This window comes from Aegilops tauschii, chromosome 2 (assembly GCF_002575655.3).
Source record: "Aegilops tauschii subsp. strangulata cultivar AL8/78 chromosome 2, Aet v6.0, whole genome shotgun sequence".
Lineage (NCBI taxonomy): Eukaryota > Viridiplantae > Streptophyta > Magnoliopsida > Poales > Poaceae > Aegilops > Aegilops tauschii.
This window is the reverse complement of record NC_053036.3, coordinates 187,942,036-187,965,238: the sequence shown is the minus strand read 5'-3', so window position 1 is coordinate 187,965,238 and position 23,203 is coordinate 187,942,036. Positions and strand designations below refer to the sequence as shown.

At 44.7% G+C, this 23,203-nt stretch overlaps 1 protein-coding gene and 1 long non-coding RNA gene across 4 annotated transcripts; both read left to right on the top strand.

The window, feature by feature from the left end:
* Positions 1-8,219: 8,219 nt before the first annotated feature.
* Positions 8,220-11,635, top strand: LOC120973216 (uncharacterized). 2 transcript variants are annotated; one of them, XR_005767588.3, is made up of 4 exons: positions 8,232-9,249; positions 9,346-9,502; positions 9,596-9,663; positions 11,067-11,635. It is a non-coding gene; the product is annotated as an uncharacterized lncRNA (long non-coding RNA). The 2 variants fall into 2 exon arrangements; XR_006669744.2 differs by having other exon boundaries at positions 8,220-9,502.
* Positions 11,636-17,722: 6,087 nt separating this feature from the next.
* Positions 17,723-21,426, top strand: LOC109781968 (uncharacterized). Of its 2 annotated transcripts, none has more exons than XM_020340558.4 (2): positions 17,723-18,420; positions 20,032-21,426. In XM_020340558.4, exons 1-2 carry the CDS (start codon positions 17,892-17,894, stop codon positions 20,094-20,096), a joined length of 594 nt encoding a protein of 197 aa, XP_020196147.1. In that variant the 5' UTR covers positions 17,723-17,891; the 3' UTR covers positions 20,097-21,426. The 2 variants fall into 2 exon arrangements, with proteins under 2 accessions (XP_020196147.1, XP_020196146.1); XM_020340557.4 differs by having other exon boundaries at positions 17,807-18,420; positions 20,026-21,426.
* Positions 21,427-23,203: the final 1,777 nt, after the last annotated feature.

Sequence of the window (23,203 nt, the reverse complement as noted above, 5' to 3'; positions counted from 1 at the left end):
TGTGATGAACTATAACATATCAGGGATAGACATGATGATCCTTGAGCAACTCGCGGCGTTTGACACCGCGAAAGTAGAAACCAAGTAGGAGCATCAATTGTTGATGGTTAGTAAAACCACTAGTTTCAAGAAGGGATACTTCATGAAACAGCAAATCAGTTGCTGCTCTAGTGAAGAAACCCAAGGTTGAACCCAAACCCGAGACTAAGTGCTTCTGTAATGAGGGGAACGGTCACTGAAGCAGAACTACCCTAGATACTTAATAGATGAGAAGGCAGGCAAGGTCGACAGAAGTATATTGGATATACATTATATTTAATGTGTACTTTACTAGTACTCCTAGTAGCACCAGGGTATTAGATACCGGTTCGGTTGCTAAGTGTTGGTAACTCAAAATAAAAGGCTACGGAATAAACGGAGACTAGCTAAAGGTGAGATGACGATATGTGTTGGAAGTGTTTCCAAGGTTGATGTAATCAAACATCGTACGCTCCCTCTACCATCCGGATTGGTATTAAACCTAAATAATTGTTATTTGGTGTTTGCGTTGAGCATAGACATGATTGGATTATGTTTATCGCAATACGGTTATTCATTTAAGGAGAATAATGGTTACTCTATTTATTTGAATAATACCTTCAATGGTCTTGCACCTAAAATGAATGGTTTATTGAATCTCGATCGTAGTGATACACATGTTCATGCCAAAAGATATAAAATAGTAATGATAGTACCACATACTTGTGGCACTGCCATTTGAGTCATATTGGTATAAAACGCATGAAGAAGCTCCATGTTGATGGATCTTTGGACTCACTCATTTTTGAAAAGATTGAGACATGCGAACCATGTCTATTGGTAGATATGCATGAAGAAACTCCATACAGATGGATCGTTTGGACTCGCTTGATTTTGAATCACTTGAGACATGCAAATCATACCACATGGGCAAGATGACTGAAAGGCCTCGTTTTCAGTGAGATGGAACAAGAGAGCAACTTGTTGGAAGGAATACATTTGATGTGTGCAGTCCAATGAGTGCTGAGGCACGCAGTGGATATCATTATGTTCTTACTTCACAGATGATTTGAGTAGATGCTGAGAATATTTACTTGATGAAACACAAGTCTGAATTATTGAAAGGTTCAAGTAATTTCAGAGTGAAGTTGAAGATCGTCGTGACGAGAGGATAAAATGTCTATGATATGATCATAGAGATGAATATGTGAGTTACGAGTTTTGCACACAATTAAGACATTGTGGAAATTGTTTCACGACTAATACCGCTTGGAACACCATAGTGTGATGGTGTGTCTAAACATCATAACTGCACCCTATTGGATATGGTGCATGCCATGATGTCTCTTATCGAATTACCACTATCGTTCATGGGTTAGGCATTAGAGGCAACTGCATTCACTTTAAATAGGGCACCACGCAATTCCGTTGAGACGACACCGTATGAACTATGGTTTAGAGAAACCTAAGCTATCGTTTCTTAAAAGTTTGGGGCTGCGACGCTTATGTGAAAAAGTTTCAGGCTGATAAGCTCGAACCCAAAGCGGATAAATGCATCTTCATAAAATACCCAAAACAGTTGGGTATACCTCCTATTTCAGATCTGGAAGCAAAAGTGATGTTTCTAGAAACGGGTCCTTTCTCGAGGAAAAGTTTCTCTCGAAAAAATTGAGTGGGAGGATGGTGGAGACTTGATGAGGTTATTGAACCATGACTTCAACTAGTGTGTAGCAGGGCACAGGAAGTTGTTCCTGTGGCACCTACACCAATTGAAGTGGAAGCTTATGATAGTGATCATGAAACTTCGGATCAAGTCACTACCAAACCTCGTAGGACGACAAGGATGCGCACTACTTCAGAGTTGTACGTAATCCTGTCTTGGAAGTCATGTTGCTAGACAACAATGAACCTACGAGCTATGGAGGAGCGATGATGGGCCCGGATTCCGACGAATGGCTCGAGGCCATAAAATCCGAGAGAGGATCCATGTATAAAAACAAAGTGTAGACTTTGGAAGAACTACTTGATGGCCGTAAGGCTGTTGGGTGCAGATGGATTTTAAAAGGAAGACAGACAATGATGGTAAGTGTCACCATTAAGAAAGCTCGACTTGTCATTAAGATGTTTTCCGACAAGTTCAAGGAGTTGACTGCGATGAGACTTTCTCACTCGTAGCGATGCTAAGAGTCTGTTGGAATTATATTAGCAGTTGTTGCATTATTTATGAAATCTTGCAGATAGGATGTCAAAACATTGTTTTCTCGACGATTTTCTTGAGGAAAGGTTGTATGTGATACAACCAGAAGGTTTTGTCAATCCTGAAAGATGCTAACAAGTATGCAAAGCTCCAGCAATCCTTCTAAGGACTGGAGTAAGCATCTCGAAGTTGGAATGTACGCTTTGATGAGATGATCAAAGATTTTGGGTTTATACAAAGTTTATGAGAAACTTGTATTTCCAAAGAAGTGAGTGAGAGCACTATAGAATTTTTGATGAGTATATGTTGTTAACATATTGTTGATCAGAAATGATGTAGAATTTCTGGAAAGCATACAGGGTTATTTGAAAAGTGTGTTTCAATGGAAAACCTGGATTAAGCTACTTGAACATTGAGCATCAAGATCTATAAGGATAGATAAAAAACGCTCAATAGTACTTTCAAATGAATACATACCGTGACAAGATTTTGAAGGAATTCAAAATAGATCAGCAAAGAAGGAGTTCTTGGCTGTGTTACAAGGTGTGAGTATTGAGTAAGACTCAAGACCTGACCACGGCCGAAGAGAGAGAAAGGACGAAGGTCGTCCCCTATGCTTTAGACGTAGGCTCTACAATATGCTATGCTGTGTACCGCACCTGAAGTGTGCCTTGCCATGAGTTAGTCAAGGGGTACAATAGTGATCCAGGAATGGATCACATGACAGCGTTCGAACTTATCCTTAGTAACTAGTGGACTAAGGAATTTTCTCGATTATGGAGGTGGTAAAAGAGTTCGTCGTAAAGGGTTACGTCGATTCAAACTTTGACACTAATCCGGATGACTCTGAGTAGTAAACCGGATTCGTATAGTAGAGCAGTTATTTGGAACAGCTCCAAGTAGCGCGTGGTTGCTGCATCTACAAGATGACATAGAGATTTGTAAAGCACACACGGATCTGGAAGGTTCAGACCCGTTGACTAGTAACCTCTCTCACAAGCGAGATATGAACAAACCCCATGGGTGTTGGATTCATTACAATCACATAGTGATGTGAACTAGATTATTGACTCTAGTGCAAGTGGGAGACTGTTGGAAATATGCCCTAGAGGCAATAATAAAATGGTTATTATTGTATTTCCTTGTTCATGATAATTGTCTATTATTCATGCTATAATTGTATTAACTGGAAACCGTAATACATGTGTGAATACATAGACCACAACATGTCCCTAGTGAGTCTCTAGTTGACTAGCTCGTTGATCAATAGATGGTTATGGCTTCCTGACCATGGACATTGGATGTCATTGATAACGGGATCACATCATTAGGAGAATGATGTGATGGACAAGACCCAATCCTAAGCATAGCACAAGATCGTGTAGTTCGTTTGCTAAGAGCTTTTCTAATGTCAAGTATCGTTTCCTTAGACCATGAGATTGTGCAACTCCCGGATACCGTAGAAATGCTTTGGGTGTACCAAACGTCACAACGTAACTGGGTGGCTATAAAGGTGCACTACAGGTATCTCCGAAAGTGTATGTTGGGTTGGCACGAATCGAGACTGGGATTTGTCACTCCGTATGACGGAGAGGTATCTCTGGGCCCACTCGGTAATGCATCATCATAATGAGCTCAATGTGACTAAGGAGTTAGCCACGGGATCATGCGTTACGGAACAAGTAAAGAGACTTGCCGGTAACGAGATTGAACGAGGTATAGGGATACCGACGATCGAATCTCGGGCAAGTAACATACCGATTGACAAAGGGAATTGTATACGGGATTGATTGAATCCCCGGCATCGTGGTTCATCCGATGAGATCATCGTGGAACATGTGGGAGCCAATATGGGTATCCAGATCCCGATATTGGTTATTGGCCGGAGAGGTGTCTCGGTCATGTCTACATGGTTCCCGAACCCGTAGGGTCTACACACTTAAGGTTCGGTGACGCTAGAGTTGTTATGGGAAATAGTATGTGGTTACCGAAGGTTGTTCGGAGTCCCGGATGAGATCCCGGACATCACGAGGAGTTCCGGAATGGTCCGGCGGTGAAGATCGATATATTGGACGAAGGGTATTGGAGTCCAGAAGTGTTCCGGGGGTACCAGGCTATGGCCAGCATGACCGAAAGGTGTTTCGGGAGCCCCGACAAGTGTTGGAGGGCCTCATGGGCCAAAGGGGAAGGGGCAAACCAGCCCACTAAGGGGTGGTGCGCCCCCCCCCCCACACCCTTTCCCATGTTACTTGGGGAGGTGGGGCGCCTCCACCTGCTTGGCTTGGGGGGCAAGTCTCCCTAGGATTTTCCCTAGGGAGATCCAATCTGCTTGGCCGCCGCCCCTAGGGGAAACCCTAGGGCGCCTCCCCCTCTCCCCTTGCCCCTATATATAGTGGAGGGGTGGGAGAGCAGCCGCACCTCTTCCCTGGCGCAGCCCTCCCTCTTCATACACCTCCTCCTCCTCCTCCTCCGTAGTGCTTAGCGAAGCTCTGCCAGAGACCCACGAGCTCCATTGCCACCACGCCGTCGTGCTGCTGGAGTTCTCCCTCAACTTCTCCTCTCCCCTTGCTGGATCAAGAAGGAGGAGACGTCCCCGGGCTGTACGTGTGTTGAACGCGGAGGCGCCGTCCGTTCGGCGCTAGATCGGATCTTCCGCGATTTGAATCGCCGCGAGTACGACTCCACCAACCGCGTTCTTGTAACGCTTCCGCTTAGCGATCTTCAAGGGTATGAAGATGCACTCCCTCTCTCTCGTTGCTAGCATCTCCTAGATTGATCTTGGTGACACGTAGGAAAATTTTGAATTATTGCTACGTTCCCCAACAATGATTGCCTCTACGGACTAAACCCTCCGGTTTATATGGACACCGAAGGGGGCTAGGGTTGTACAGAGTCGGTTTACAGAGAAAGTAATCTTCATATCCGAACGCCAAGCTTGCCATCCACGCAAAGGAGAGTCCCATCCGGTCACGGGGGAAGGCCTTCTATCTTGTATCTTCACGGCCCATCTGTCCGGCCCACGTCACATAGCCCGGACACCCGAGGACCCCATGATCCAGGACTCCCTCACTCGCACCGAGCAGGAAGGGTGAGGAGGCGCTGGGCAAGGGGTCGGGCACCCGCACCGAGCAAGGAGGGGCGAGGTGGAGGCGGGAAAGGGGATGGGCACCCGGGGCTCTAGACCCCGGGCACCCGCAATGATCAGGGAGCGGCAAGAGGAGGTGGAGAAGAGAGGGAGGCAGCCCCTGCAAATGGAGAAACTTCCGATAAAGCCCGAAATGGATGAAATAGAAAGGAGAGAAATTTGAGTTCCCCAACTCTGAGATCATAGCAACCCCTCTTGATAGTACGGTTCTTCCTATGACTCAAAAAGAAACTGAAAAACTTCTCGAGCCGACAACGAACACCGTCTTTTCTCTCTTTGGTCTTGATAGGGTTACCGACGTCCGTCGACGCACAAGAGGCGATAATGTCCTGAAATAAACTTGACAATCGGCATTAGTCCTCGCAAATCATATTGTGATCAATCATCAAAATGTAATTGAGTGACAATTGCACTTTCACCCGCCATGCCGGAGATCGCCGGACGAGAGCTTGGGTGGCGAAGGGAGTGGAGGGGAGTGGAGTGCAGTTGCTAGGGTTTGGTCTGGCGAGCGGATGGGGGGTATATGTGGGGTCAGATGGGCCAGCGTGGGCCGAGGATGACGTGGCAGACGTGCCTGGGCACCCCCATGTCTGCCCCAGATTTGGGCTGGATATGAGGGGTGTCAGTCAGCCCGGGTGTTTGAGGCCCGTTTGAGGCGCCCGTTTGGGTCGCTTTTTTATGACCGGGTCGTCCGCCTGGGCGTTTGAGGTGGGTTTGGGGGCGCCCAGCTATAGATGCTCTAAGTACTCATGAGTTGTAATCACAAGTCGCCTGAAGGCCAACTCACGCTGTGAAATTACGTCAAAGGCGAGGTGGGCCACCTCGATGTACGTCAGTCTTGTGCCTTTGAAGATGTGTCAGTTCCTCTCCTTCTAGGCATTCCACATTAGGTAAATGAGGAGGCCACTATGTCGCCTTCTGAGAATGTTGTCATTCCCCATGAGGCTTTCATCCCACTAGGCGCAACTGTAGAAGGTAGAGCATGGGGGGAGGGGGGATTATTGCTCTTGCTCTTGGTTATTTGCGATGACATTTACTAGTATGGACTAAGTAATGCACACCTATCAAAATTGGTAAGTTTCCTTTTATGGACCAAAAAATTGGTGTCTCTGAACAGGCAAAAGCAATAAGTGGTGTGGAAGGAGGGCTTTTTAAATGTAGACTTTTTCGCGAATAGCAAAGCTTGCGTATTATTGCATTGGTAGAAGAAAAGCAGAATGAGTACATAAGAGGATACAACACATAGCATAGACGCATACATGAGAAGGCGTGGACATGGGACGCAGAGCAGAGAGACACGAGATGCTCAGCCTAGACAAAGGAAAAAACATAGCTAAACCACCAAGCCAAGACTAGGTAGAGGGGCAAGCCGAACTGGCAAGGTGTCGATCATCTCTAACTCCAACACCAGGGACGCCGCGAGCAAGCAAGATGGCGCCTTCAAGAAGGGGAGAGACGTCATGACGCCGCCGTCATCCGATCCGAAGAGCTGGACCAAGGGTTTCCCCCGGTGCTCGAAGAGGGGCGCGGATAGAGTCCATGGCAGCGCCTCCAAGAAGGGAAACAACACCCGCGGGTGCCGCCGCTGCCAGCGTCGGCGAGCCAAGCAGGGATTTTGCCCTGGCCTGAGTCCGAGCAATTCCATTGCCGCAGATCAGAGTCCGAAGATGAGGAAGTCGCTTCACTCGTCGATATTGACACCTCAGAATGGGGTGGTGGGGTTGCACCCGCTGACGGAGGGTGGCACCCGGCGACGCCGAAAAATGCGAGCTTTGGGATTTGCAAGTCGTGGAGGTGGGCGGGGTCGAAAGGTGGCAGGGCGGAAAGAGCCGACGCGGAGGAAGGGGTGGCAACCGACGTCACCAGTAAGCTAGGAGCCGAAAAGGAGTGCAGATCCAATCTGTCGGGGACGGAGCCGCCGGGATGCCGAGCCGAAGGCCGGAGAGGACGCAACAATCAGAGCGCTCGGGCCGGAAACAATGTGCATTCAAAAAGGAAGGTATATTACAATATTCACATTGAACTAGTGGTTTCTTTCATTTTCTTCTATAATCACAATTTGAATTTGAAATGAAATGACAAACTCTTTGAATTTGAATTGCACCCAACCTATTGATACAAGTGTAGTAAGCTCCTAACCAGCGTCCTAGCTACAAATATGAGTGAAGATGGTTTGATAAAAAATGCTGGTTCAGAGGACGAGTCCAGAGCAGCGGCAGATGGCCTCCCTGTTGCGGCCTTGAGAATAATAATACTCCATAAACCACGACAAGATGGGCTGTTAGGTAGTACTAGTAGTATAATACATCAGGAGATTAATGATCAGATTGCAAAGCCTATTTGGCAGCCTTTAGCTCCCCTTGTACTAGTATATATCAGGACCTGTGTGCTCCCACAGCCATAATCAAGCCGCTCGCCGAACTGTTCCGAACCGAACGATTTCTCGGCGTACTATGATGCGAAAAAAATAAATCGCAACAGCCTCGCGAGAAACAGCGCCGTAACCTCGCACGGGACGCATACATACACCGGAAACTGAAGCATTCATCGCGAAGCATGCAGGCACGCTCACGCCCGCCTTTGGCCGCGTATTATCACATCACATGAAACCCCGCATTGAACTCGGAAAAGGGCGAAAAGGTCGGCCGCCCACAGCAGTAGCACGGACAGGCCAGCTTCCCTCGACTTTTTACGCCGGAAACCGACGCCGGGAAGGATAGAAAGGAGCCGGGCGTGCGTACAGCTCCGTAACAGAGCTCCCGTTTTTGTTGCGACGCGGCGGCGCCGGCAGCAGGCCGCCCCCCGTGCCCGCCCGCCCGCCCGCCCGCCCGACGACGACAGCGATCGGTTGGTTGTAGGAGGAGGAGTGCGGGGAATGGCTTCGCTAGCGTACACATAAGCCTCCGCCCACGTAATCTCGCCTGTCAGCCAGCGGTTCTCTTCGCGGGTTTCATTACGCCCGACGCCCGTCCATCGTGGCCTGTCAGTTAGTCTGTTAGGGTTATTTATCGAGGGTTCCAGAGTTTACCGGGACGAAGGCCTCCGCTAACGACGATGCCATGCCACCCCAACGATGCACCATTTTATTCGCTGTTGTTTCTCACGGAGCGGCTTGGAACAAAGTATGTATTGTGTGGCTGGACCAAAGTGCCCCTCCGGCATATATATCTCTACTATTAAAGGGGATCAAACGTCGCGATGGTTCGACCACCTCGTTCGATCCTCCCGCCTCGTACAACAACCATCGTTCGGTGTCCCACACGCCCGCATAAAATCCAGCCCGCAAGCCCACGTACCATCGATACTGCCTTCCTCTCATTCCCGACCGCGTTGGACGTGGCCCAGAAACCAGCCCACACTTCCTCCCATCCCCGATCGAACACAGAGAGAAAAAAAACTGTCGCTAACACACACTCACGTCTCCGCCTCCCCCCAACTCCCAACTCCCAACTCACTCCCGATCCCGACCCCATCTCTCTCCAGGAAAAGTCGCCGCCACCGGCGGCTGTGTTCGTCGCCCCGCCACCGATCCATCCGCTGCCACGCGCCTTCTGGATCAAGGTGAGGGATGCCTCCCGTCCCGTGCGCCCGCCTTGGAAGAGAGATGGGGGAGAGAAAGAGAGAGATAAGAGAGAGGGAAGAGCGGACAGCGGCGGCGCTGGCCTAATCGCCGACAGAGGAAGATGAGGTCATGGTTCCAAAGCGTGGCGGGTCGGCGCTGCTGATTCATGGCTGTCGACTTCCTTGTTTGATTTTGGCTGCGGGCGCGGCGCACCTTGCCTTCATGTCGCCAAGAAGGTCTGCAGTCCATCATCATCCGACGTAAACTTCAGGGCGGCCACCAGAAAGATCCTGATATGCCGCCATTATGCAGGAGCTCTCGGTTATGGTGAGATAGAAACTCCAGAATACTTACACTTATAGCTATACTATGTCTCCTTTTTTCTTCCAGGCTTCATATTCATTGGTTGATATGATTTCTTAGGCTAGGATATCTTTTTTTGGATAATCCTGGTCTGAAAGCTTGTGCAGAAGGAAAAATCTGCTTCCCAATCAGGCAGTTCATCAACAACAATGCCAAGATTAAGTTCAACAAGGAAGCCAAACAACTTTTTACAGTGTACACTCTCACAAGTATTATGGTTGGTAGCTGTTTCCCCTCTCCTGATCGAATGAATTATGGATGTCTCTGGTGCTACTGATAGATTGGTTTGGTGGTTGGTGTGATTTTTCAGGCCTGGTAAACAAGAAGGCAGCCAACTACTCATAAAGAGAAACCGATAAGGAGATCTGGACATATAAGGTGATTATCGCTTCTCTTTGATTTCTTTCAGCATGAACGTAGATGTGCACATTCAGATAACTTTTATTGTCCGTGTTGCTTGAATACAAATTTTATTATCTGTTCATCTTTCTAACTTTAACCAGTGGTTTGGCTGTAGACCGACAACAAACTGTAGTACAATAAATCAGGCAATTAATTTATTGTTTTACCGCATTCTGGTATCAACTACTAAGGAAAGTAGTACAATAAACAATTTTGGCTTGCATCGATTTTTCTTGTTACTATGCCTTTTTTAAAAGGACAGATTAGTTTTAAAGTTAGTTTTATTTTTCATCATTTGACATGTTAATATTTTTGTCGTGTACTGATATACTCTCTCCATCCCAAAATAAGCATCTTTGATTTAGTAGATGCTTATTTTGGGATGGAGGGAGAGCTTGCCTTGCATTTTTCCTTTCTTTTGGTGCTGGTAAGAACAAATGTCGGTTGATATGCTCTTGTTATGGCCCTGCTAAGTACAATTAACTTTGTTTTAAAAAATCACACATATATTCTGATTCATAATAGCATTGTAGGCAAAGGGTTGGAACACGCGGTGTTTAAAATTTAGACAACAATTTTCAGTATAGTATTCCGAGGACTACTAGATGGTTTAAGGTGGCAGCTTCAGATCCCAAAAATGTGTGAGGAGTCTCCAGACGCGCGCTACAGGTTACATCCTTAGGTTTGGTCGTCTCTTCTAGCTTAATCGTGTTTAGACCATTCCATTAGTGGTACTCCCTCCGTTCGTTTTTATAAGGCATTTAAGGCAGCTGGTTTTTAACTGTTTAGAACACTGTGTGAACAGGCTTGAACGTCTTATATAAGTGAACAGAGGGAGTAGTAGTTATCACGAGGAATCCCTCATATCTGGATTGAGAATTTGCTACTATGAGATTTTCATCCGTGCCGTGCTCTGCTCAATTGGCATATTAGGCAACCTGTACATGGCCAAAAAAGCGCTGACCGCCGAATCCCGTCCTCGAGCAAGCTTAGGAATTGAAGATACCTAGACTCCCATGAGGTGGGTATCATCGGGTAAAGCTATGTTATGAACAGCGACAACTCATATGAGGATGCCGAGGAGATCAATTGGATTCCTTTATTGTTATTGTTGCACGACAATATCTGTTATTGTCGCTATTGTTAGAAAAAATATCCCAACGTACACAATGTATTTGCCAATGTAACATCATGATTAATCTCAATCTGGGACAATGCATTATTTTCTAAATATAGTCAAACATCACCGGATATATACTTTGAACAATCAAAGGAACATGCTACCAGTAGGAAGAAAACATGCTTGCATTTTCTTAGATGGTATATAGGACCTGAATACTAATTGTCGGACTGCCGACGTACTATGTATATTGTAACAGAACTACGTGGATGATAATGTCATTAGAAAAACTTGAAAGAATTACGGTGGCTGTTAGTTTGCTCGAAGTGAGTATACACTACAATGCTTCTCATAGCTTTATACTTCTATGATGCAAACTTATGTATTCTGGAGTTTGTTTGTTTTTTTGCTAGGGAACTTTGAAGCATGTGGTTGAAGTAAATCTACATTCTGAGAAAGAATTTGCATATTCAGGAGAAGGACTGCAAACATAGTGCTTGCTTTGTTAAGATTTTTATGTTCTCAAGGATGTTAAAGGGTTCCTCCTGAGAATCAAGAGGACAAGCTTGAACTCAAGCTGCCTCTTCACACAAAAGTGCTTGAACGTAAGATGCTCCTCCAGAGTCATTTGGCAGATATAGAAATAAGATTTTATGAGAAGTAACCTAAAGGTCAAATGTGTTTTGTAGTAACTGTACCTCTTCTGTTATCTTTTTTTTCTTTATGATTGGGAGTAGTATATGTTGTTTTAGAGGGTCTATTTTTCAGAAAATAAGATTCTGTTCTTTTGTTTCAGTACTCAACGTAATTCATGTTTCCTTTCAGTTAGTTGTGAGAGGCACTGCTTAAGTTTTATTTCAACTAATTGGTCGCCAAAAAAGATATTAAAATAATATTTTGAATTGATAAAAACATAATATATATATATATATATATATATAAATACAACATTTCGAAGAGGGTTCAAACACAATGGCGACAAAAAAGGTTAAGGAAAAGCAAGGGTAAGGATAAAGATATGATGTGAGGAGGGCGTGGTTAAAGAAACACGACCATGCCTACGAAGAAAGAAGGGGAAGAAACAATGAATTTGTTATTATAGGAACTGAAACAATCGTGCTTCACTATGTTTTCTGTTCACCCGTAGCAATGCACGGGCGTTAAACTAGTAGGACTACTTGCAACACACGCTCGGTTTTGCTGGGTTTTTCTTTCTTTTCTTTTCTTTTTGAGGATATGCTGTTTTATTTGTAATATATGGTTACAATTTTTTTGGCGGGAATATATGGTTACAAATTTGTTGCTGTTATTCAAAATATGTTTAAACAACTAATGGAACAACGCACGCTCATTTCCAAATCATTATCTTTGATATAGTTCAAAATAGGCAATTGCTTTCTAAAATGAGTGACGGTGTTGTAACTTTCTAACGCGACAAAACTATATTGTTATTTTCGCAAGAAAGAGAGGAATATATATCGGCGACGCTACGATATTGTCGAGATTGATTTTGGCGGGATTGCCCCGGTCGTGGTGGCTTTAGCTTTCTCTGTGACGTATATACTCTTTGGCGTCGATTCGGTGAGGGTGGCGTGGCCTCAATGTTGCGTCCAACCATGGTGGCAATGTTTATAACTTTTTAGTAAGACTTCACTATATATAGAAAAGGAAATGTTTCAACCGGTTCAACATTTTTGTGCAAAAAAATATATTCATTTGGATTGATCGTTGTATAGGATTGATTGCTACTTTAAAGCTTACTAGTTGAATGATGGAGATTTGTTTGTGACTTTGTGAATAATTTCACAGATACGAAAAATGACATACATAAACTTTAAGTATGCGATAGTAACCGTAGGAAAGAAAATGTACTTACCAAGTTGTGGGTCTATCTATGATGTATAATCTTTTGCTAGTCTTGTAAGTTAAACATCTCTAGCTACCCCATTATTAGAGGAACAAAGCCTTGATCACAGGAGATTTTGCTTATCTTTGGCAGAAAATAAGCTTCCAAAGCCAACAAGAGATATTATTGCACCACCTTTGTTGTCACTATCAAGAATATGAAGGATAATGAGAAGAACTAAGTTGATATTTTTTCTGTTGTGCAGAAATAACACATTCTAGAACAGCCAGTGTACATTCGCAAAAAAATAGAACAACCAGTGTACTCTCATTGAGCTCACCTTTCCATGCAACTAACTTCTAGTATGAACCATAGGGTACTTACAAATAACACACTTCGAGCTATCCTTGATATAAGTGACATGATTCTGTAGTGGCCTACAACACCTCAACACCACTACATGCAACTAGCTACTTTGATACAAAGGCAAATTTCATTGATACAAATCATACAAGTGTATCACCCTTCAAGTACAATCTTCTTTTTATTTTAATTGTGCGGAAAGACTACTCCGCTCAGTGCACACTACATCCTTGAGCTCTAAAACCCAAACATCTCTTAACACCAACTCTCAAAGCCAAAGAGATTCTCACCCTTTTTTTTCTATCCTCCAAATATTTTTTCCACTGATACGGCCACGATCCCAGTGGTGTGGAAGACTGGGCTCCTCCTCAGTGCAACTTTTTTTGCTTCGCTCGGAATCAACAACATGATTCGGACGGCGGACAGGCTTCAACAGCGTGGGTGGCCAAACTGTAACATTTTCCTTCTTTGAAAGTAGGTCTACGAATCGGCGGCCCACCTCCTATATCAACGTCGTTACATGGTTCAGGTTTGGTGCATGATCAAGGACCGACTTGGTCTTCATGATGTTCACCCTTCTAATTGGGTAGTGTCGCTTCTGTCAAAGAGTGGTGGAACCACTATGCCACCAACAAGACTCAATCATGAAGGACGCTTGCTTCACTGATGTTGCTTATCTCTTCGGAGCTGTGGAAAGAGAGAAATGTGCGGGTCTTTCGTAACACGAGCGTTCCCATGGGGGTAATTGTCGTTAGGACTAAAGACAAGGCATCTCTGTGGAGTATTGCAGGGGCGAAATCTTTAAGTAATGTAATGACGCGAGAGTGAGTAATTGTAACCTTGGCCTTGGGCCATAAACCTCTAAAACCTTCTTTTTTAGACGATGAAAATGGCAAGTCTTTTGCCCCGTTTCAAAAAAAAATCCAGATTGGGAAAAAAGATTGGTCACTTTTCTATTTGGAAATTAAAGGGGAGTTGGAAGAAAATTTCGTTTCCTTAAAACATTCTCAGAGTTTCCAAAGTGAATTATTTTCCCAAGATTTATTATTTCAGTTCTAAAACTTTGTGTATCCTTTATATTGGATTAAAAACAAGGAGATTTTTGTTGGTTTGTATTCTATAAAATTGTTCATTTCATTTTAAAATTTGACCTCGCTATTTTCAAGTTGTATGGGTATGTGGATATAAACTGACACGGCAACTTGGATGGCGTTGAAATTATCAAATGTATGTTCTTTGCAATGGTATATGAGCGTATATTTCATCTCACTTTTTGAGAGTCAATGGTAGTTTTATCGTGTTTTAGAGTTTGATGTACACCCAAATAGTATCTAAAGGGTGAAAGGTTGAAAGTACACACTTTTGTTTCCAAAGTTATGTGATGCGCTCTTGAAAAAAATCATGAATGATCCCAAGAAAAGATTGTAGATACTTAGTTGAGGTGAATAAATGTTTAATTTCAAAAACCCATTGTATTTTTCTCATGGAATTGTAAATCCACTAATAATAGTAATGGGAGGTGCTCTTTATGTTGTATCACCATCCATGTTCACATCCAATTTCCATTCTACGTTCTTACCCCGCTGTGTATGAGAAATGTTTTTATTTATCACATAGTTAAAATCCACACACACGCGCGCGCACACACACACACAATTGATCAAAAGAAAGCCACACCCACGCGCGTAATGTTCAAAAAATACAAAAAGGGAATAAGATAAAATAGAGTCACACAAATAAAAAAATGGAGCAGATGAAGGGGCATCTTATAGTTGAGCACGAGATTGAGAAAACACGATGTAATCGAATACAACAAAACATGCCAATTATGTAGGTACTTACTAGTTAGTACCAAAAAACCTTAACCATAAAAATGTGAAAGTAAATAGAACCTTCTAAAATTTCTTTTTTGATCTTGAAGGAAAAACTAGCATACTAATAGTTGCACAACAACCTCCAACAGAAATTTTTAAAATAAGGCCGGTTGTTTATACCTAGAGATCACATTTCTTATCGTTAAATGTTTTGTTTCCCATTTCCCCATTGTTTGAAATTCCACTTTCTTGCCATAAAAGTATCACATTTTTTTCTCCCATTTGCCTTATATTTAGAACCGAGTAACATAGTATTGGTTTAGTCAGTTGGCGTGAACTGTTACTTCTTTAATCTCAAACTTTAATGGTAAAACTGCCATAAATTCTGACATCATAAAGGAAAACCCAAACAACCAAGAACTTATTTTCCAAATTTTCACGCCGTATAAGGAAAACTATTATTATAAGAACCAAATAGGGAACCATGCACAAAAAATATATGATGTAATCATGCAAAATACAGACATTTGGGTAAACAAAAGCTCATAATTGACTGATGACGTGATGCTCAAAACCGATAACTCAAGCAATCAATGGTTCTAACACAAAATGTCTATTCCTTGATTTTTCAAAATTTCATGGTCAATAATACGATAACTGTAGGATCAAAGATGTGCTAAATGTGGACTAGAGGGGGGTGAATAGGCGACTACCAAATTTAATACTTTCTTAGTTGCTTTTAGAGGTTAGTGCGGAAATGAAAGTTCTCTAAATATGGAACTAGGTGATACACCTTATATTATGCAAAGAGGTAGGAAATAATAAATGCCCCCACGACAATGAATGTCTCACCTAAACCTCCAAGATTATTGGTAAATGCCCAAGTTCCCAATCAGTAGAAGTAGATTTTCGGGCAAGCTCCAAACCCTCACAAACTAGACTAGGGCACAACCACACAACTTGGAAGATCCCGGGAAACATCAAATGTCTACGGTTCCCCACAAAACCCCGGAGTAACAAGACAAACTCGAGTTTTTTCTGTGGTGAAGTAGTAGACCAGGATCTCCTCTAGCTCTCCCTAAAGGATGTAATCAATTGATGGATAGGAAGGCTCAAGCTTTTTTAGGTGTAGAACAATGGTGGAGAAAGTATTGGATGCACCCCCTTCCTCGTGGGGAAGTGGTGTCCTACTTATAGGTCCCCAAAAAAACCTAGGTATGCTGATCTCCCGATAAAGTCAGACAACCCAACCTGAGTCAGACTGTCTTGACCTGTCAGACCATGTTTGCGGGGGTCCGACGCACGCCTGATCATAAGCAGACGCTTCTTTTAAGGTCGGACACGGGTCGGATATTACTTGGATAGTCCGGCCTATAGGATGGTCCAACTCAAGTTGAAATATCTGACTCGTTCCATAAAGCAAACACATAAGCCAAACACCATGTCAGACTATCTAGCAAGCGCCTGACCCTTACCAGTAGCAAATAACACGCTGGATGTTGGGCTCATTCTCACATGGGATATTGGTGGCATGGCTTATCGTGTTTATCGATTCCCACACTCCAATCCATGGTGTATCCCCTCTTAATAGTACAACATACATACGAATCAAAATCGAGAAATCACCGATAGAAAAATGATGGGCCACCTTCTTTTTCCTTTTAGCTAAGGGGGTCGCCGACTAAACTTTATGTTTCAGTTCCAAGGATGTGTGTAGTGAGAACAAGCTCGTAACATAGTTAGTTGTCTAATAATAATCTCATTAACAGTAAAACCCTCGTTAGGGGCTAGATGTCCTTTCAGTCTCCCCCTTTGGTGGTGATGACAATATGGTTATCTCAATCTAAAAAAATATTGTGTAAAGCTCATCACTGGGTTTTTTAACTTGAAGTTTAGGTTGTGCTCGCTCTACATTTGTGCACACACTAGAAATGTTTGCATTTGAATACAAAGTGTAGAAGGTTGAATGAATGCCTCCCCCCCCCCCCCCTAAAAACAACTTTAGAAAATGTAGGGGGTGCAAAAGTGAACATAGATGTACAAGGTGAGTTACACTTTTGCAGCAACTTGTGACATATGAGATGATTCAAAAATACATTATGCATATAACACATCCATCTCAATATGACAAATACCGTTGTGTGTGACTTGGAAACAAAATATGAACATGGCAATAACAAGATATGAACATGAGGTCAAGAACAAGATAAAAGCTCAGCAACTGGTTTCTTCCCAAAGTTGCCATGAGGTCAAGAAGTGCAACATAAAATTCTAAACACACCAAAATAGAAACAAATATGGTCACCGTGTTGAGAACATAAAATACAAGGAATCATGCATCGCAAAAGAGCACATTTCTTTTTGTGGTGGCCAGGTGGGAGGAGTGTATTTATGCAACATCATCAAATGGATGAAAAGCATCATCACTAGTGTGGTTCGTGAACCATTAGCTTTAAGTTCATGCCTATTGATATGGCAATATGAAATCAAACAACCACAAAAGTGTTTAATTTCTATTCGGTTAGCGGAGGGGAAATGTGCCCTCCAGTGGAACCAATCCGGACAAGATGTATGAGGAAACACGATGCCAGGGCAAAACACGACAATCCTTTTGATACCCCCCGGGTTGACCAAAAAGCACGTAATTCATCGTATCGTGAGTTCGTGACGCTCGAAACCGACAAAAATCAAGCAACGGTCATGCGGACTGTTAATTTTTGAAATTTTGAATTTTCATCGTCGCTGTTGTGTTGTAAGGGAAACCTGTGACCAGCAAAAATGAAAGTAGAAACCCCTAACTAACTTATTTCCATATATGCGAAGGGCAGAAATGTCATTCTAACCGCTATGCAACAAGGCTCAACAGAAATCTTCCAAACAAAGGTATTTCACCCCAATTTTCTACCCCAGTCTGTTATGTTTTCACACGTTTGTCCCACACTTTGAAATCCCCCCTTGCTCCCTTAAAACCTCCCCTCGTCCGTCCTCCCATTCGCCTCGCCCCCACCCGCATCCCCGTTCCCACCACCACCACCACCTAGCTGCCGCGGCCGCCGCTCCCATGGCGGAGCTACGGCCTCGCCCTTCCTGCCGGCTTGCCCTCCCAGTCTGCCTGTGCCTCTTCCTGCTGGCCGCCGCGCCGCCCCTCGCGCTCGCCCGCGTGGCGCCCGCCGCCGACTCGATACACAAGTTACTGCGGTCGCACGGCCTCCCCGGCGGGCTGCTCCCGCGCAGCGTCGAGTCGTACACCCTGGACGAGGGGAACGGCCTGCTCGAGGCGCGGCTGTCGGCGCCGTGCTACGCGACGTACGACAACGGCGACCTGGCTTTCTTCGACACCGTGGTGCGAGGGAATCTCAGCTTCGGCGCGCTCCGCGGCTGTGAGGGGCTGGCTCAGGAGGAGCTCTTCATGTGGCTTCCGGTGAAGGGCATCCTCGTCTCCGACCCTGGCTCCGGCGTCATCCTGTTCGACATCGGCTACGCGCACAAGAGGCTCTCGAGGTCGCTCTTCGAGGAGCCGCCGGACTGCAAGCCGTCAGCCAGCACCAGTATGGGCGCCGTCGAAGCCGCCAGGTGGAGGTATAGTCCAGGTGAGATTTTCTTCTCTGAGATGTCTCAGATTTGTTCCCTCTCTAAAGTTGCTAGTCGGTAGGAAGTTCCCCTTCTCGCCGGTCGTTTATTTCGACGTCCAATCAGAGCAGCTCTGCGCCAAGATTTCGTTGCGACGGAGGTTTTGGTACGAATTCATCATGCCCAATCTCTCATCTGAGCTCAGCAGTGCGTCCCCAGTTTGCTGATTCGATCCCGCGTCGTGATCTTGGTGGCCGCAAACATTGGATTCCCCTGGTCGATTGGAAGAGGAAAACGGGGGATTCTTGAGCGAAAATTGTTCGTATCCGGAATTTCTTCCGTTTCGATTGTACAATCGTTCTGGGTCAGTGGAGGCCCGTTACAGGTTGGCAAGTAGGCTGTTCTCTACTAATTGATTCGGTGAGACGGAGCTGGAAAGTTGGAATTTTAATGTTTCTTTGGGTTGGAAGCTTGTTGAGGAGTAATTCCCGTAGGGGTGGGTGATTAATGGCTTCAGTTATACTTAGCTGAACTTGGGCACAATAAATCGGCAGGAAACTTGCTCTGGTGTTTGAAATCAAAGCCATGATTTCAGCTCTGGAATTCGAAGTCCTTCAGGCACATTTATAAATCAGAGTTCCATTAATCCTGACTTACCAAATTTAATCTCCTCTTGTGTCCCAATTGGTTGAGTGAATTATTATTAGCATATAGTAATGGGAATTGGAGCTCATTAAGTTGTCCATGGTTGGGTGTCGGTAGATTCAGGCGCAAGCTCTCGTGATTTTGTTTACTTCTATACTAGTACTCTCCATTGAGTAAACCCTAGATCAATTGGGCCACACACATTAAATAATCTGGAACCATTGGGTTAAGCCGAACCTAATTTTGTGATGGTGCATTAGGAGGATCAGGAGGCAAGTTGCAGTGCTGCAAGTGGCAAGAAGAAGAGCAGCAAGCATTAGATGCTTGCACTCCTGGTCTTATTTGCTTTTGAAGCGAAGTTTTTTTTTGCCTAGCACAAGGCTCCAGTCCGTGTATCCATCCTCTTGAGGAATCAACCACACGCCAATTTTTCTCTCTCTCCTTAATCCGTTTCTGGTTTGCTACCGGGATGGGTTCGTTTGCAAGATTGTTATCTTTCCATGTTAGAATGTGTGTCTCATCTCATCGCCTGTCCTTCTGTGCCTGCGGCTCGTGCCCTCTTTTCTTTCCCGCTGCTGCTATTTGTACCGGACTGATGGAGAAAAGCTGATGCCACAAACACACCTCGCAAGAACGCAGCGTGTCCATAGCTTAAAAGCCAGGGAAGTTCTAGAAGTAGAGGGAACCAAGGGTGGGTGTCAAGAGCTCACTTTGGTTTCCCCAATGGCTAAACTTCACATGATTGATGTGAATGAAGCTTTAAATAGTCGGAGTACCGTACCCCAAAAGAAGGAAAGTAATGAACTCCTTTTGAGTCCTTTTTGTTGCCATTTCGCGAGCCAGCAGTGGGAGTACTAGTAGTTTACCTGCGCCCAGTTGTATGCGCCGTTTTAAATTACCGCTGAAGCCTAGTGCAGGCTACAGCTGGAATAACAGTAAAAAAGAAGTGTCTGAACAAGCTGTCGCTTTTTGCTGTGAAGCTGCAGGTGTTCCTGGGCTGAGGGAGAGGATAGAGGCAGAAGGAGAAGAAGGGCACCTGGACCAGAGGTGAGAATGAGCGTGTGAGGAGAGGAGGAGGAGAGAGAAAGACAAGGAAGACCGAGACAAGTTCACCAGTTTTCCCCTTGTGTAAAATCAGACAGAACCTGTGGTGATGAGTGAGAAGTGCTGCAACAACTGATAATGCCCGCAGAGGTTGGAAGAATGTGTGTACTTAATGGAGATGTGGGTACCTTTTGCGCTTCTTTTTTGTTCTGTTTTCCCTCCTCTTTCTTTTCTCTCTCTCTGGTCTGTCCATGCATGCATGCTCCTGTGTGATAGCAGTTGAGTATTAAGTTTGTCAGTGCTGTGTTACAACTTACAAGCAAGAAAAGAACAAGGTAAAAAAAGGCTGGCTGGGGAGCCAATTGGGGGCTGGCTGGCATTTTGTGTGGGATTCTTCCTTCCTTTGGGAATTCCTTCCTTGGCTGAGCTGGTGGTGCCATGCATGTGGCCGTCTGCCAGCTCAGCAAGGGAGTGAGCTGGCCACAGCACATATGGTTGCTCCTCCCCATCCCTGCATGTGACCTTCTTGTGTTGCCTGCCTGCCTTGCTGGTGGTTGAGTGCTTCTACTGCTTAGGTATGGTGATTAGCCGAGGACATAATACAATAATAGTACAACACATGCTACTACGATTATTATTCAACTATGCCATGATCATAGGTCCGGTATTTAGAGTATGATATAAGAATATTAATTAACTAGTGTTCTTCAATACTACCTATGTACCTGAAGTGCAAAAACATCTTGTATTTTGGTACGGAGGGAGTATAAGCTGTTTTGACAGTTTATAAATCAGAAACAGAGGGACTAGTATAGTAGTATTAGTTTGTTCCATGCCTCGGTGGTGTGGTGTGCAAGTCGTAATGAGAGTATCTATCTATCAATCTAGTGCCCCGTCGCTTTACTGCCAAAAAAGAAGAGGGAAGAAATTCAATGGACAGACACAGGCCTCCATCCAGCCAACGGGAAACAGCTACGACGCGTATGGAATTGACATGATGATGGAAAGAGGTTTGGGTTTTGTTTTCTTTTTCATGTTTCCTCCTCTCTCCTCTATCCCTACTGCTATCTTCGCTTTCATAAATAAACCCCTAGGGCGATTTTTGCGTTGCGTGAGGGGGGGGGGGGGGGGGGGGGGCACAAATATCCTGTTGCCGTTCATGAGGTGTGCAAAACACGCCAATGGATTCTATTTTGAAGAACCAAAACTCCACATGCCTGGGAGATCCCATCAGAGAGCGTAATGGCTATGGGCTGCATTAGGTCAACTTGATTGCCAAGAGCCTCAAGGTTCGTTGTCGGAGAACATGAAGAACTACGAAAACGAGGAAAGAAAAAGGGAGAAAGATAATAAAGGACGCCAATTTAGAACCGGCGTTGAATACTTGAGGAACCCCCAGAAAAGAAAAGGAAGAGAATTTTGTGGACACCGGCTGCAAACTTCATCCCATGCATACCCTGGTCCCAAAATGGAAGCGTTCGCTGGGAGTGTAGGCCGCTTTCAATTTCTTCTGTACGTCAGAGCCCAGATGGCTAATACGAGTTCCTGCATCATTATAAACGTCAGTAAACCAGCAACACATGGGAAGATATGTTGAAAGTATAAAGCAAGGTTGCTTACCAAACACAGCAGCGGTCATAGCATGTACTTGCCGCTTTACACCAGTCAGCTCGTCTACCACTGGTTTGAGAGCTGCTTCTGCGTCTTCAGCTCTTTTCTGCAAAGCGGATTTCTCTGTGTTCCAATCCGCCCGCTCCTTGTTGAAGCTCTGCATTAGCTTTTCCATAGCGGCTAAGGCGTTGGTCAACTCCTCCATGGCTTTGGAGGTTTCGGCTTGCTGGGATTTGAGGTTCTCTTGCAGATCAGCGGTTTGGCTTTCCTTCTTGCTCAGTTCAGCCTATAAAGACACAGATATATAATGAGTTGACAGTACATATTTGAAGTACCAAGCACATAACAAGTTATGCCCTTGGCACTTGGGGGCTAATGCATATTTGCTCCTTATCAGAAATTTCTACAAGTCCCAAGCACAATACAAGTATTAAACTTGGCACTTGGGGGCTAATGTGTGTTTGCTCATAATTGCTGATATGGGAATTCTTTTACAAAGTCTTGGTTCATCTTTATAAAGTTAAACCGGCCCTTGGGGGCTACATCAGTGAAGCTAAGATGCATTGTTGCAAACAGGAAATTGTTACTAAGTCCCGGTTTAGATTGATATCCTAAACCGTCACTTGGGGGCTACTGGAGTTAATAAGCTGCAATTGAATGTAAGAGAGAAACACTTATGTAGTTACCTCATATCGTTCCTTCATCAAATTTACCAAACCGGCTTCATAGTCACGGCTGGTGTACAGACGGTTCAAGAAGCCGGAGTGAAGGTCTTGAGCATTCAGATGGGCATAATTTGACAAATCGGCGTTCCATTTGCCTTTGCCAATTGCAGAGAGCTCGTCTTTGGCAGTATGCTTTGACAAAGCGACAGGATTGCCAGGAGTGGTATGGCCAGTGCCAGTAATCATAACGTCATCATCTTTGTCATCAGCAGCCGTTACTGGGGTTGGCGGTTTGTCAGTATTTTTAACTGGACTTGCCGGTTTGTCATCAGTTCGGACAGGGCTGGTTGGCTGGTCAGCATGGCTTGTGGTGTCAACTTCTACCTGCTCAGCAACAAAGTCATGATCTTGAGGCGGTGGGTCATTCAGTATGGCATCAACGTTGGTCTCTTCAGGATCTAGAGTCTTCTCCGGTTCAACAGCCACATTCTCATCAGCCGGTTTATTCAACCGAGCCTTCTTGCTGGGTCTGGGCTTGGCGCTAACAAAGATAAACATGAGGATCAGTACAGTATATATATTAAAATAACATATCAAGGATAAAAATAAGTGTATGGCTCACCCAAGAACTGTTTTGAGGGGTGGAAGCTTTGTGGCCGACGACTCGCCAGAAGATGAGTGAGAAGTACCCTGATAATTTGAATCAGACGGGTTAAGAGGCAGACGGAAACAACCCGCTTTGGAGCATGAAGTGTCAAGGGGATAAGAGACCTCTGATCGGCGTTTCCGAACCTGAGTGTTCGGTAAACCGGCGGAGGTAACTACCTGGCCACTGTGC